Below are 16,115 nucleotides of genomic sequence, written 5' to 3'. Positions count from 1 at the left end.
AACACAGAGACCTACAGACATGGCATTTACAGAGAGATTGAGTTGAGCTGAGCTTTAGAACAAACAAATGATGGGGTTTTTAAACCATGGGGAAGGAACTGTGATAGGTCAGGAAATAGGAGGAGGTGTGTCTTCTGATTGATGATTGATTGTTGACTGATTGGGGAGTGATGATTTTCACCTGTGAGGGAGAAGGAGAGAAAAGAAACACGCACACAGGATACACACACACACAGGATAACTGTATCCGTAACAATGGTCTATTATGTTAATGTAGGAATAACAACATGGTCTATTATGTTAATGTAGGAATAACAACATGGTCTATTATGTTAATGTAGGAATAACAACATGGTCTATTATGTTAATGTAGGAATAACAACATGGTCTATTATGTTATTAATGTATTAGTAACAACATGGTCTATTATGTTATTAATGTATTAGTAACAACATGGTCTATTATGTTAATGTATTAGTAGCAACATGGTCTATTATGTTCATGAGTTAGTAGCAACATGGTCTATTATGGTAATGTATTAGTAGCAACATGGTCTATTATTGTCACGCCTTGGTCATTGTATTTTGTGTTTTTGTTATATGTTTGGGTAGGCCAGGGTGTGACATGGGTTTATATGTTGTATTCGTATTGGGGTTTGTATTATTTGGGATCGCGGCTGATTAGGGGTGTTGTTAGGCTTGGCTGCCTGAGGCGATTCTCAATCAGAGTCAGGTGCTTGTCGTTGTCTCTGATTGGGAACCGTATTTAGGCAGCCTGACTTTCGCTTTGTATTTCGTGGGTGTTTGTTCCTGTCTCTGTGTTGTCGTCACCAGATAGGCTGTAATTAGTTTCACGTTCCGTTCTGTTGTTTATGTATTTAGTTTCAGTTATTTCATGTACCGCGATTCTTTCATTAAAGTCATGAGTAACCTACACGCTGCATTTCGGTCCGACTCTCTTCTTACAACAGACGAACGCCGTTACAGAAACACCCACCTCTCACGGACCGAGCTGCGTGTAAACTGGCAACGACGTAGACAGCTGGAGCAGAAAAAGGAAGGTAGAGGCATGGAGTATACGACGTGGGAAGAAATCGACAGGTGGTCGGCCGACCCAGAGAGAGTGCAGGAGCCCGCCTGGGATTCCCTGCAGCAATGCGAAGAGGGCTATAGGCGAATGGATTTGAAAAGGAAAGCACGGCGGCGCAGAGCGAAAACCGAAAGTCACCCCAAAAAATTTATTGGGGGGGCTCAGGGAGAGTATGGCTGAGTCAGGAGATAGACCTGAGCCAACTCTCCTTGTTCATCGTGAGGAGCCAAGGAGGAGACCAGAACCAGAGCCAGTGTTAGAGGTGAGCGAAGCAGAGACTGTGAAGGAGTTAATGGGGAAAGTGGAGTGGAGAGTAATGAGGGAGTTGCTAGCTTGGTGCTATAGATATAATATTCGTCCGACGGATCGTGTTGGGGATTTGATAGCACCTGGGTTAGCACTCTATACTCAACCTGAGGTGCGTGTTAGTCGGCTGGTGAAGTTGGTGCCAGCCTCACGCACCAGGCCTCCTGTGCACATCCCTAGCCTTGCACGTCCTGTGCCTACACTGCTCTCAAGATCTCCAGTACGCCTTCACGGTCTAGCCCATCCTGTGCCACCTCCACACACCAGTCCTCCGGTAGCAGCTCCCCGCACCAGGCTTCCTGTGCGTGTCCTCGATCCAGTACCACCAGTTCCAGCACCACGCACCAGTTCTCCAGTGCGCCTCGCCTGTTCAGCGCAGCCAGCGCTTTTCTCCTCTCCTGCGCTGCCGGAGTCTCCAGTCTGCCCAGCGCCGCCAGCGCTCCCAGTCTGCCCAGCGCCGCCAGCGCCGCCAGTCTGCCCAGCGCCGCCAGTCTGCCCAGCGCCGCCAGTCTGCCCAGCGCCGCCAGTCTGCCCAGCGCCGCCAGTCTGCCAGGATCCGCCAGAAGTGCCAGTCTGCCAAGATCCGCCAGAAGTGCCAGTCTGCCAAGATCTTCTAGATCGGCCAGACAACCAGTCTCTTCCAGTTCCGCCAGCCAGCCAGGATTTACCGGAGCCTACTACCTGCCTGAGCTTCATCTCAGTACTGGGCTTCCTCTCAGTACTGTGCTTCCTCTCAGTCCCGGGCTTCCCCTCCAGTCCCGGGCTTCCCCTCAGTCCCGGGCTTCCCCTCAGTCCCGGGCTTCCCCTCAGTCCCGGGCTGCTTCTGTCCCGAGCTGCCCCTCTGTCCCGAGCTGCCCCTCTGTCCCGAGCAGCCCCTCTGTCCCGAGCTGCCCCTCAGTTATGTGGGGATCTGGGTGAGGACTATTAGGCCATGGTCGGCGGAGAAGGTGGATTATCACAGGACGCGAAGGGGAGGAACAAGGACATTAATGGAGTGGGGTCCACGTCCCGAGCCAGAACCGCCACCATGGACAGACGCCCACCCGGACCCTCCCTATGCTCTTGAGGTGCGTCCGGGAGTCCGCACCTTAGGGGGGGTTCTGTCACGCCTTGGTCATTGTAATTTGTGTTTTTGTTATATGTTTGGGTAGGCCAGGGTGTGACATGGGTTTATATGTTGTATTCGTATTGGGGTTTGTATTATTTGGGATCGCGGCTGATTAGGGGTGTTGTTATGCTTGGCTACCTGAGGCGATTCTCAGAGTCAGGTGCTTGTCGTTGTCTCTGATTGGGAACCGTATTTAGGCAGCCTGACTTTCGCTTTGTATTTCGTGGGTGTTTGTTCCTGTCTCTGTGTTGTAGTCACCAGATAGGCTGTAATTAGTTTCACGTTCTGTTGTTTATGTATTTAGTTTCAGTTATTTCATGTACCGCGATTCTTTCATTAAAGTCATGAGTAACCTACACGCTGCATTTCGGTCCGACTCTCTTCTTACAACAGACGAACGCCGTTACAATTATGTTCATAAGTTAGTAGCAACATGGTCTATTATGTTCATGAGTTAGTAGCAACATGGTCTATTATTTTAATGTATTAGTAGCAACATGGTTTATTATTTTAATGTATTAGTAGCAACATGGTTTATTATTTTAATGTATTAGTAGCAATTTTAATGTATTAGTAGCATGGTCTATTATTTTAATGTATTAGTAGCAACATGGTCTATTATGTTAATGAGTTAGTAGCAACATGGTCTATTATGTTAATGAGTTAGTAGCAACATGGTCTATTATGTTCATGAGTTAGTAGCAACATGGTCTATTATGTTAATGAGTTAGTAGCAACATGGTCTATTATGTTAATGTATTAGTAGCAACATGGTCTATTATGTTAATGAGTTAGTAGCAACATGGTCTATTATTTTAATGTTTAATGAGTTAGTAGCAACATGGTCTATTATGTTAATGTATTAGTAGCAACATGTTAGTAGCAACATGGTCTATTATTTTAATGTATTAGTAGCAACATGGTCTATTATTTTAATGTATTAGTAGCAACATGGTCTATTATGTTAATGAGTTAGTAGCAACATGGTCTATTATTTTAATGAGTTAGTAGCAACATGGTCTATTATGTTAATGAGTTAGTAGCAACATGGTCTATTATTTTAATGTATTAGTAGCAACATGGTCTATTATTTTAATGTATTAGTAGCAACATGGTCTATTATGTTCAATGAGTTAGTAGCAACATGGTCTATTATTTTAATGTGTTAGTAGCAACATGGTCTATTATTTTAATGTATTAGTAGCAACATGGTCTATTATTTTAATGTATTAGTAGCAACATGGTCTATTATGTTAATGAGTTAGTAGCAACATGGTCTATTATGTTAATGAGTTAGTAGCAACATGGTCTATTATGTTAATGTATTAGTAGCAACATGGTCTATTATGTTAATGAGTTAGTAGCAACATGGTCTATTATTTTAATGTATTAGTAGCAACATGGTCTATTATTTTAATGTATTAGTAGCAACATGGTCTATTATGTTAATGAGTTAGTAGCAACATGGTCTATTATGTTAATGAGTTAGTAGCAACATGGTCTATTATGTTAATGAGTTAGTAGCAACATGGTCTATTATTTTAATGTATTAGTAGCAACATGTTAGTAGCAACATGTATTAGTCTATTATTTTAATGTAGTTAGTAGCAACATGGTCTATTATTTTAATGTATTAGTAGCAACATGGTCTATTATTTTAATGAGTTAGTAGCAACATGGTCTATTATGTTAATGAGTTAGTAGCAACATGGTCTATTATTTTAATGAGTTAGTAGCAACATGGTCTATTATTTTAATGAGTTAGTAGCAACATGGTCTATTATTTTATGTTAGTAGCAACATGGTCTATTATTTTAATGTTTAGTAGCAACATGGTCTATTATGTTATGAGTTAGTAGCAACATGGTCTATTATGTTAATGAGTTAGTAGCAACATGGTCTATTATGTTAATGAGTTAGTAGCAACAACATGGTCTATTATTTTAATGTTAGTAGCAACATGGTCTATTATTTTACTGTATTAAGCATGGTCTATTATGTTAATGAGTTAGTAGCAACATGGTCTATTATTTTAATGTATTAGTAGCAACATGGTCTATTATTTTAATGTATTAGTAGCAACATGGTCTATTATGTTAATGAGTTAGTAGCAACATGGTCTATTATGTTAATGAGTTAGTAGCAACATGGTCTATTATGTTAATGAGTTAGTAGCAACATGGTCTATTATTTTAATGTATTAGTAGCAACATGGTCTATTATGTTAATGAGTTAGTAGCAACATGGTCTATTATTTTAATGTAGCAACATTAGTAGTAGCAACATGGTCTATTATGTTAATGAGTTAGTAGCAACATGGTCTATTATGTTAATGAGTTAGTAGCAACATGGTCTATTATTTTAATGTATTAGTAGCAACATGGTCTATTATGTTAATGAGTTAGTAGCAACATGGTCTATTATGTTAATGAGTTAGTAGCAACATGGTCTATTATGTTAATGAGTTAGTAGCAACATGGTCTATTATGTTAAGCAACATGGTCTATTATTTTACTGTTAGTAGCAACATGGTCTATTATGTTAATGAGTTAGTAGCAACATGGTTATTATTTTAATGCAACATGGTCTATTATTTTAATGAGTTAGTAGCAACATGGTCTATTATGTTAATGAGTTAGTAGCAACATGGTCTATTATGTTAATGAGTTAGTGGTCTATTATTTTAATGTATTAGTAGCAACATGGTCTATTATGTTAATGAGTTAGTAGCAACATGGTCTATTATGTTAATGAGTTAGTAGCAACATGGTCTATTATTTTAATGTATTAGTAGCAACATGGTCTATTATGTTAATGAGTTAGTAGCAACATGGTCTATTATTTTAATGTATTAGTAGCAACATGGTCTATTATTTTAATGAGTTAGTAGCAACATGGTCTATTATGTTCATGAGTTAGTAGCAACATGGTCTATTATTTTAATGTATTAGTAGCAACATGGTCTATTATTTTAATGAGTTAGTAGCAACATGGTCTATTATGTTCATGAGTTAGTAGCAACATGGTCTATTATGTTACTGAGTTAGTAGCAACATGGTCTATTATTTTAATGTATTAGTAGCAACATGGTCTATTATTTTAATGAGTTAGTAGCAACATGGTCTATTATTTTAATGTATTAGTAGCAACATGGTCTATTATTTTAATGAGTTAGTAGCAACATGGTCTATTATTTTAATGTATTAGTAGCAACATGGTCTATTATTTTAATGTATTAGTAGCAACATGGTCTATTATTTTGAATGTATGAGTTAGTAGCAACATGGTCTATTATTTTAATGTAGTAGCAACATGGTCTATTATGTTAGTAGCAACATGGTCTATTATGTTAATGAGTTAGTAGCAACATGGTCTATTATTTTAATGTATTAGTAGCAACATGGTCTATTATTTTAATGTATTAGTAGCAACATGGTCTATTATTTTACTGTATTAGTAGCAACATGGTCTATTATGTTAATGAGTTAGTAGCAACATGGTCTATTATTTTAATGTATTAGTAGCAACATGGTCTATTATTTTAATGTATTAGTAGCAACGTGGTCTATTATTTTCATGAGTTAGTAGCAACGTGGTCTATTATGTTAATTAGTAGCGACATGCCTATAGTACTGTTAAATAGCGTAGGCCATTATTCCCCCAACAAAAACATTATTCCCCCTACTTCAGAGAGAGTGTATTTGTCCAAAATGACACCCTATTCCCTACATAGTGCCCTACTTTTGACCATGATCCATACGGTTCCGGTAGAAGGTAGTGCACTATAAGACACAGCCTGTGCTGCATGTAGGAATTGAAGCGCCGAGTAATATCCTTTAATATCCTTGATGTGATGTTTTCAATAGGAAGCAGGTTGCTGTGGGAGACTGGAAAAGGCAGGCACAGGTGTGGTGGGATCCAATGACTTATATGACTCAGGTCTCCTCTGAACGCTTGCCAACTACAGCCCACACAATCCTACCCCCCCTTCCTTTCTTCCTTCCAGTCGCCGAGTGATGACTGATGAAGGAGGACAGCATCGCAAGATTGCCATACAGAAAGAAACAGATGCCCATGTCTGTCAATCATAGCTACACCACGGTTACGGCAGGTTATTCTTTACAGCGTGTTCCTATAGCCGTGTTCATTTTCTGGCCTAATGCACCAGGGTGACATCTAGCCCAATGCCATTCGGTGACATTCTGTGAAGGTCACATCAGCCATCTCAGCTCTGTTTGTCTCTACAGTACTGGCACCTGTCATATGGGCGCTGGCATCAGCCAACAGGGTGACTATGGTGTTTTCAAGGATGTGTTTGTGTGGTTGTCTGATTTCTCTCATATGAGATAGGTTTGATTATCCCCTACATACAGTATGACTTTAAGCACTTCCTATGCTAACAGGATCCCATAGTCTACAATATCAACAGTTCTGGCCGTCAACAGTAAGGATTTCCCTCAAATAGAGCATTAGTGTATTTAACCCACTAGTTTATTGATGCACCGGTGCGTCAATCTAAGATACAATCCCCATACTAATCCATCAGTTGAAGCTAGAGATATCCGTTTTTTTTGCATTGGATGCGTCTCAATCCACCACATCCGCCAGTGTCGCACTTCCTCATCTGCAATGAAAGGGGGCAGAGCTAGAGCGGTGTTTGTCAGACCATGAGACGTCCTGGGAATCAGTCTTCTCATGAAAACGTCTGTAGCGTCTGAACATTTTAACATTCTATTATGACCCCCCTGTGGAAAGGGGAGATCGTCACGAACACAAAGGTGTGCTCCGTTTTACTCTACAACCCCCACAACTGTCATGGGACTCGTTTGAAGGTAACCAGTACCGGTTTTAAAGTTTAGTTATATCTCCTAGATTTAGAACAGACAATTCAAAACTTTGTTTCTTATGACACATTATTTGACTGAACTTTTTGCTGTTGAGGAATGTGTTATTCGAGGAATGTGTTATTCAATGCATTTCTATCGGCTTTAGTAGTGAAAGACAAAATCTATATGTTATCAAATCAGTTTTCTATATATCTTTTCTGATACCTAAAGGGGTCCTAAAATTCAAATTGAAATAGCTAAATGAGCCATATGACCATCATAAAACATTTCCATATTTCAGCTAAGCAACCCCTTTCCCCCCAATGTCTTAGATTCTAAAGAATTAAATCTGCAGTAACTTTTTGGGCAACCTGAACAAATTCACGTAGAAATTGTTGTAGATTGTTGTAGATCTGTCATTCTCATTGAAAGTGGTATATCTGTTCTATGTGCACTATATACATTTTTTTTAAACTAGTCAAGAGTTATTCTTATTTACAATGATGGCCTACTGAGGAACAGTGGGTTAACCGGCTTGATCAGGGGCAGAACGACACATTTTCACCATGTCATGTCAGGGATTTGATCCAGCAACCTTTCGGTTACTGGCACAATGCTCTAATCACTAGGCTGCCTGCTATATCTTTGCTTCTGGTTCTTAAGTTTTGATTTTGACTTTTACTTTTGGTTTTGTTTACCAGCTTTAAAGAGCTGAAAATACAATATTTTTATTATGGAAAAGATAATACACATGAGTTTAAGTGGTACAATGATTCTCTACACTGTAGTTGCCAGCATCCCGGAGGAGCCTCTTCACTGTTGAGACCGGACAGAGGAACTCTCCCTAGACATCCCGGAGTCACCTCTTCACTGTTGACGTTGAGACTGGCCAGCCAGCACCGGAGGAGCCTCTTCACTGTTGAGACCGGACAGAGGAACTCTCCCTAGAAGGCCAGCATCCCGGAGGAGCCTCTTCACTGTTGAGACCGGACAGAGGAACTCTCCCTAGAAGGCCAGCATCCCGGAGTCACCTCTTCACTGTTGACGTTGAGACTGGACAGAGGAACTCTGCCTAGAAGGCACCCGGAGGAGCACTGTTGACGTTGAGACTGGACAGAGAGGAGCATCTCTCACCTCACTGTTGACGTTGAGACTGGACAGAGGAACTCTGCCTAGAAGGCCAGCACCCCGGAGGAGCCTCTTCACTGTTGACGTTGAGACTGGACAGAGGAACTCTGCCTAGAAGGCCAGCATCCCGGAGGAGCCTCTTCACTGTTGAGACCGGACAGAGGAACTCTCCCTAGAAGGCCAGCATCCCGGAGGAGCCTCTTCACTGTTGAGACCGGACAGAGGAACTCTCCCTAGAAGGCCAGCATCCCGGAGTCACCTCTTCACTGTTGACGTTGAGACTGGACAGAGGAACTCTGCCTAGAAGGCCAGCACCCCGGAGGAGCCTCTTCACTGTTGACGTTGAGACTGGACAGAGGAACTCTGCCTAGAAGGCCAGCATCCCGGAGTCACCTCTTCACTGTTGACGTTGATACTGGACAGAGGAACTCTGCCTAGAAGGCCAGCATCCCGGAGTCACCTCTTCACTGTTGACGTTGAGACTGGACAGAGGAACTCTGCCTAGAAGGCCAGCATCCCGGAGTCACCTCTTCACTGTTGAGACTGGACAGAGGAACTCTGCCTAGAAGGCCAGCATCCCGGAGTCACCTCTTCTCTTTGGAATAGCCTTCATTTCTCAGAACAAGAATAGACTGATGAGTTTCAGAAGAAAGTTCTTTGTTTCTGACCATTTTGAGCCTGTAATCGAACCCACAAATGCTGATGCTCCAGATACTCAACTAGTCTAAAGAAGACCGGACGTATTCCTTCTTTAGCGCGTTATTCGTGTTAGACCCCCCAGGCTGGAGCGCTGCTGAGGCTGACTGATGCTGACAGGGTTCATCTGGGACTGGGCAGGGGAGAGAAGGAGGGGGAGGATGTACACAAACACACACACACATTGACACACCCTTTCGTATTCAATTCTCAGCCATTAAAATTGCATTTAGTACAGATAAAGACTCATTTTGGGTCCGGGAATCTGGCCCTTACGACTGCAGGCTGCCTGGTAGTGGCCTGCCAGACACAGGTGTCAGGATACTGAAACGGGGGCAGAGAGAGGTTCTAAAAACAGGGACAATAAACCACCTGCAAATCTAATCCCATTCCTTTTATCACGGCGCCATTCAGAGACTTATCTCTCCAGGTAATGTGCTTATGAATTCAATTTCAGCCCCGAGATTTCATTGTTTACTAACTCCCGTGTGTTTCGGGCCGGGGAGCGCTGAAGGCCCGAGAACACTTGATGCGTGTCGGTAAAACTCATTAAGGCTTCGATGGGGGATGCAAAAAGCCTGCGAGGAACACGGAACGACCTGTCTCTTCCCCAAGGACACTGAGCGTCTTTTTGCGATTTGCTGCCATGTCTTATTTAGCAGCCATTTTGTCCCTATTTGAGTCCTCATTAGTCGCTCATAACTCAGCTGATGTTAGAGGGGACGCCAACCTGCTCCCAGCATGCTGTACCGCATGTCTCTTGGCCTTTATGAGTGTGGCTGGTGTGCTGGACAATAGCTTCCTGAGGACAGAAGAGACAGTGGGGTACTAGACTTAGGTCCCTAGGCTCTCAGGTTAGAAATAGCTAGTGTAGACCTGTGATACTTGAACTGTTTCAGTGTTTTTAATGGTGATGAGTAGGCTAATGAGCCTTTGTTTTTATTTGTGTCAAATGTATTCATTTTTCTTTACGTCACTGATATTGACCATGGTGTGTAGTCTGTCATCGTTGGCTATATGACGAGGTTCTTGTCTGATTGTGTTGAGATACAGAGAGAGATATGATGTAGACAGATGGTCTTGCTTCTCTACATGTGATTGATGGCTTTCAGGAGTACATGACCTCATCTACCTGGTGAAATGTTTATTTAGCATACCTCCCATCCTAGCTGTCTGCTTATGGCAATAATCCAGAAGGGAAACCCAATGGGCCGGGTGGGCCTGGCTAATGTTCCCATTGACAGGCTATGATGCAGGTTCACTGACAGGGTGGTGCTGAGTGTGAGGGGGAGTGGGGTGTGTGTGCGTGGGCCGGGTGGGCCTGGCTAATGTTCCCATTGACAGGCTATGATGCAGGTTCACTGACAGGGTGGTGCTGAGTGTGAGGGGGAGTGGGGTGTGTGTGCGTGCAAACCTTATATTTATTTGACACAGACAATTCTAATGAAACTCTCCCCTCCTTTCTCAGCTTTTCCTCCATCTCTGTGTCAGTAGGTAAGGGTAATGTCCTGTATGACTCCCTGCCCCTCTCTGTGTCAGTAGGTAAGGGTAATGTCCTGTATGACTCCCTGCCCCTCTGTGTTAGTAGGTAAAGGTAATGTCCTGTATGACTCCCTGCCCCTCTCTGTGTCAGTAGGTAAAGGTCATGTCCTGTATGACTCCCTGCCCCTCTCTGTGTCAGTAGGTAAGGGTCATGTCCTGTATGACTCCCTGCCCCTCTGTGTCAGTAGGTAAGGGTAATGTCCTGTATGACTCCCAGCCCCTCTCTGTGTCAGTAGGTAAAGGTCATGTCCTGTATGACTCCCTGCCCCTCTCTGTGTCCAGTGTGCCATGTCCTGTATGACTCCCTGCCCCCAGGTGAGCTGCAGGAGCACATGGAGCAGGAGATGGGCAGACTGACACAGTTACAAATCAGGTAGGTGTTTAGAACAGATCTGAGCAGGGGAATAACAGACACACACACACACACACACACACACACACACACACACACACACACACACACACACACACACACACACACACACACACACACACACACACACACACACACACACACACACACACACACACACACACACACAATAAAATCAAACAATAATAAACAACATGAAACAACAATAAAAAACAACCAACACTAAACAACAAATAACAATAATTAACACACAACACTAAACAACAAATAACAATAATTAACACACAACAATAAACAGTGTGAATATTGTAGTATTAGTTTCCTGACCCCCTTTCAGTGTTTCCTCTTTCAACAGTACTAATTCAGTGCAGAGGAACCATCCATTAGGAGCTACTAAGGTAAATAATAACAGACACACACACAAACACACACACATCTTTCTTTGACTCTGTCCCTGTCCTCTGTCCACAGACCCTCTCACTATCTCTGCACATTAAATGTGAGGGTGGGTCCCCCACCTCTCTCTCCTGCCCTCCTGAAGAGCCCCACACAGACAGATACCAGGTAGGTTCTTCACTACAAAGACACACACACACACACACTTCTTAGAAGGTTCTTCAACTCTCCTTTTTCCACAGACGTTTCTGCGTGTGAGGACAAACAGACATGCAAGACTGAATGGTATGTGTTTAGAAATACATACAATTTCAAAGACAGATGTTTGTTCAGATGGGTGGGTTAGTTGGGTTATTGCTTTTGCATTGGAGTAATTGACTGTAAAATTATATTCAATGGCATATCTACAGCTACGATATAGTATGGAGGACATTTTCAAGGGAAGAATGAAAATGGGAGCTTCTATCCTCCCTCAACTGCATTGAAGATCATTCAAAATGATAAACTAGCCTGATTGTGACCCCTGTGACTCCTGTCACTGAGAGCACGGTACCTTTTGACCTAGCACCCACATGAGCCTCTTTAACCTCTTGATATGTTTACAGTCGATGATTGGTGCTACGCCAAACCCGCTCCTTTAAGTCCCCACAACAGAAGTCATCTAACCGCAGACTGCAAAATAATTGGTAAGAGACACAAGACACTATATGGGCGACCTTGTACACCCCAATACTTATATTGAGTACTTTTCCACCCATTATCACAGACTACACTCTGACTATTTAGTTTATACGTTATATATTTCAGGGAACAGATTTAGGAGGATGTTCTACCATAAAACCATCAATGAATTTGACACAAGATAAAATTATTTCATACCTTGTAGGTTGTAGTCTGCTGATAGTTCGCCGTATCTTACCTGTGTATCTTACCTGTGTATCTTACCTGTGTATCTTTCCTGTGTATCTTTCCTGTGTATCTTTCCTGTGTATCTTTCCTGTGTATCTTTCCTGTGTATCTTTCCTGTGCACAGCGTGTGTGTATGTATGTATCTTTCCTGTGCACAGCGTGTGTGTATGTATCTTACCTTCGTATATTACCTGTGTATCTTACCTATGTATCTTACCTTTGCACATCGTGTATAACCTAGTAGCTACTCTTGTATCAGTGCTTTGTCCAGTAGCCAGTAGAGAAACATACCATTCTTCTTCATCTATCTCTCCAGTGTGTGTTGTTTTTGTTGAGGAAACTACGCTCTCCTCTGTATGCAGTCAGGAACAACACAGGCAGGATGCAGTCTGGAACAACACAGGTATTATGCAGTCAGGAACAACACAGGCAGGATGCAGTCAGGAACAACACAGGTGGGATGCAGTCAGGAACAACACAGGTAGGATGCAGTCAGGAACAACACAGGTCTGGAACAGGATGCAGTCAGGAACAACACAGGTAGGATGCAGTCAGGAACAACACAGGCAGGATGCAGTCAGGAACAACACAGGTAGGATGCAGTCAGGAACAACACAGGTAGGATGCAGTCTGGAACAACACAGGTAGGATGCAGTCAGGAACAACACAGGCAGGATGCAGTCAGGAACAACACAGGCAGGATGCAGTCAGGAACAACACAGGCAGGATGCAGTCAGGAACAACACAGGCAGGATGCAGTCAGGAACAACACAGGGAACAGGATGCAGTCAGGAACAACACAGGCAGGATGCAGTCAGGAACAACACAGGCAGGATGCAGTCAGGAACAACACAGGCAGGATGCAGTCAGGAACAACACAGGCAGGATGCAGTCAGGAACAACACAGGCAGGATGCAGTCAGGAACAACACAGGCAGGATGCAGTCAGGAACAACACAGGTAGGATGCAGTCAGGAACAACACAGGTATTATGCAGTCAGGAACAACACAGGCAGGATGCAGTCAGGAACAACACAGGCAGGATGCAGTCAGGAACAACACAGGCAGGATGCAGTCAGGAACAACACAGGCAGGATGCAGTCAGGAACAACACAGGCAGGATGCAGTCAGGAACAACACAGGTAGTATGCAGTCATGGCAGGATGCAGTCAGGAACAACACAGGTAGGATGCAGTCAGGAACAACACAGGTAGGATGCAGTCTGGAACAACACAGGCAGTCAGAACAACACAGGCAGGATGCAGTCAGGAACAACACAGGCAGTATGCAGTCAGGAACAACACAGGCAGGATGCAGTCAGGAACAACACAGGTATTATGCAGTCAGGAACAATGCAGTCAGGCAACACAGGATGCAGTCAGGAACAACACAGGGAACAACACAGTATGCAGTCAGGAACAACACAGGCAGGATGCAGTCAGGAACAACACAGGCAGTATCAGGAACAGTGCAGGAACAACACAGGTATTATGCAGGAACAGGATGCAGTCAGGAACAACACAGGCAGTATGCAGTCAGGAACAACACAGGCAGGATGCAGTCAGGAACAACACAGGTATTATGCAGTCAGGAACAACACAGGTAGGATGCAGTCAGGAACAACACAGGTATTATGCAGTCAGGAACAACACAGGTATTATGCAGTCAGGAACAACACAGGCAGTATGCAGTCAGGAACAACACAGGTATTATGCAGTCAGGAACAACACAGGTATTATGCAGTCAGGAACAACACAGGTATTATGCAGTCAGGAACAACACAGGTAGGATGCAGTCAGGAACAACAACACAGGCAACACAGGTATTATGCAGTCAGGAACAACACAGGCAGTATGCAGTCAGGAACAACACAGGCATTATGCAGTCAGGAACAACACAGGCAGTCAGGAACAACACAGGTGCAGTCAGGAACAACACAGGTATTATGCAGTCAGGAACAACACAGGTATTATGCAGTCAGGAACAACACAGGTATTATGCAGTCAGGAACAACACAGGTATTATGCAGTCAGGAACAACACAGGTATTATGCAGTCAGGAACAACACAGGTATTATGCAGTCAGGAACAACACAGGCAGGATATGCAGTCAGGAACAACACAGGCAGTATGCAGTCAGGAACAACACAGGTATTATGCAGTCAGGAACAACACAGGTATTATGCAGTCAGGAACAACACAGGTATTATGCAGTCAGGAACAACACAGGTATTATGCAGTCAGGAACAACACAGGTATTATGCAGTCAGGAACAACACAGGTATTATGCAGTCAGGAACAACACAGGTATTATGCAGTCAGGAACAACACAGGTAACACAGGTATTTATGCAGTCAGGAACAACAGGAACAACACAGGTGCAGTCAGGAACAACACAGGCAGTATGCAGTCAGGAACAACACAGGCAGGATGCAGTCAGGAACAACACAGGCAGGATGCAGTCAGGAACAACACAGGCAGGATGCAGTCAGGAACAACACAGGCAGGATGCAGTCAGGAACAACACAGGCAGGATGCAGTCAGGAACAACACAGGTATTATGCAGTCAGGAACAACACAGGCAGGATGCAGTCAGGAACAACACAGGCAGTATGCAGTCAGGAACAACACAGGCAGGATGCAGTCAGGAACAACACAGGCAGGATGCAACACAGGTATTATGCAGTCAGGAACAACACAGGCACAGGCAGCAGTCAGGAACAACACAGGCAGATGCAGTCAGGAACAATGCACAGGTATTATGCAGTCAGGAACAACACAGGCAGTCAGGAACAACACAGGTATGCAGTCAGGAACAACACAGGCAACAACACAGTATGCAGTCAGGAACAACACAGGAACAGGATGCAGTCAGGAACAACACAGGTAGGATGCAGTCAGGAACAACACAGGCATTATGCAGTCAGGAACAACACAGGCAGTATGCAGTCAGGAACAACACAGGCAGTATGCAGTCAGGAACAACACAGGCATTATGCAGTCAGGAACAACACAGGCAGGATGCAGTCAGGAACAACACAGGCAGGATGCAGTCAGGAACAACACAGGCAGGATGCAGTCAGGAACAACACAGGTAGGATGCAGTCAGGAACAACACAGGCATTATGCAGTCAGGAACAACACAGGCAGGATGCAGTCAGGAACAACACAGGCAGGATGCAGTCAGGAACAAGATGAAGATGAAGTTCACAGTTGGTGTTCTTCTGTGTTACGTTTGTTATTGTGTGTGTGTGCGGGCTTGTGTGTGTGTGTGCTTGTGTATGCATTCGTGTGTATTCCGGTCTGTTTTTATACACAGTAGCCAACAACTCTGTCACATTTACCCCCATTGTCACAAAGCAGAAGCAACATCCTTCAACTTTAACTCCTTCCTTTGGGTCTTACTGCATGGCTGTGTCTACACTACAGTACCATGTGTTGTACATTTACTCCCAATGGGGAGTTGCACAGCCAATTGCTATTACCTAGCTATTACCTAGCTCTACAGATATATTCTATCTAACCCTCTTTGCTCCCTGTCTGTCTCTTTGTGTGGGTTCTCTTTCAGGCAGGATCGGCAAGCTGAAGAGGAGGAGTCCTTACGTGGGCCAGGTATGTTCCTAAATAGAAACTGCCGTTGTATTGTACTGTAGACGACGGCAAGCCTAGCTATTCCTCATACTGTATACTGTACTGGATGTCTTAGAGAGAGTGATGATGGATAGAGCAGGTGGATTGGTCTGG

The 16,115-nt window shown here is 43.7% G+C and overlaps 1 protein-coding gene across 1 annotated transcript in view; it reads left to right on the top strand.

Annotated features, from left to right (window-relative positions):
• The window catches only part of LOC123995651, a 36,860-nt gene that overhangs the window by 18,459 nt on the left and 2,286 nt on the right, over positions 1-16,115 (top strand). The window contains exons 4-11 of the mRNA XM_046299304.1: positions 10,622-10,695; positions 10,790-10,879; positions 10,978-11,068; positions 11,424-11,466; positions 11,540-11,632; positions 11,707-11,749; positions 12,070-12,150; positions 15,940-15,983. Coding sequence (XP_046155260.1) covers positions 10,622-10,695; positions 10,790-10,879; positions 10,978-11,068; positions 11,424-11,466; positions 11,540-11,632; positions 11,707-11,749; positions 12,070-12,150; positions 15,940-15,983 — 559 coding nt within the window. The remainder of the gene's footprint in view (positions 1-10,621; positions 10,696-10,789; positions 10,880-10,977; positions 11,069-11,423; positions 11,467-11,539; positions 11,633-11,706; positions 11,750-12,069; positions 12,151-15,939; positions 15,984-16,115) is intronic.

The sequence above is a fragment of the Oncorhynchus gorbuscha genome, linkage group LG02, assembly GCF_021184085.1.
Source record: "Oncorhynchus gorbuscha isolate QuinsamMale2020 ecotype Even-year linkage group LG02, OgorEven_v1.0, whole genome shotgun sequence".
Taxonomy (NCBI): domain Eukaryota; kingdom Metazoa; phylum Chordata; class Actinopteri; order Salmoniformes; family Salmonidae; genus Oncorhynchus; species Oncorhynchus gorbuscha.
This window is presented reverse-complemented; position numbering and strand designations above follow the sequence as displayed.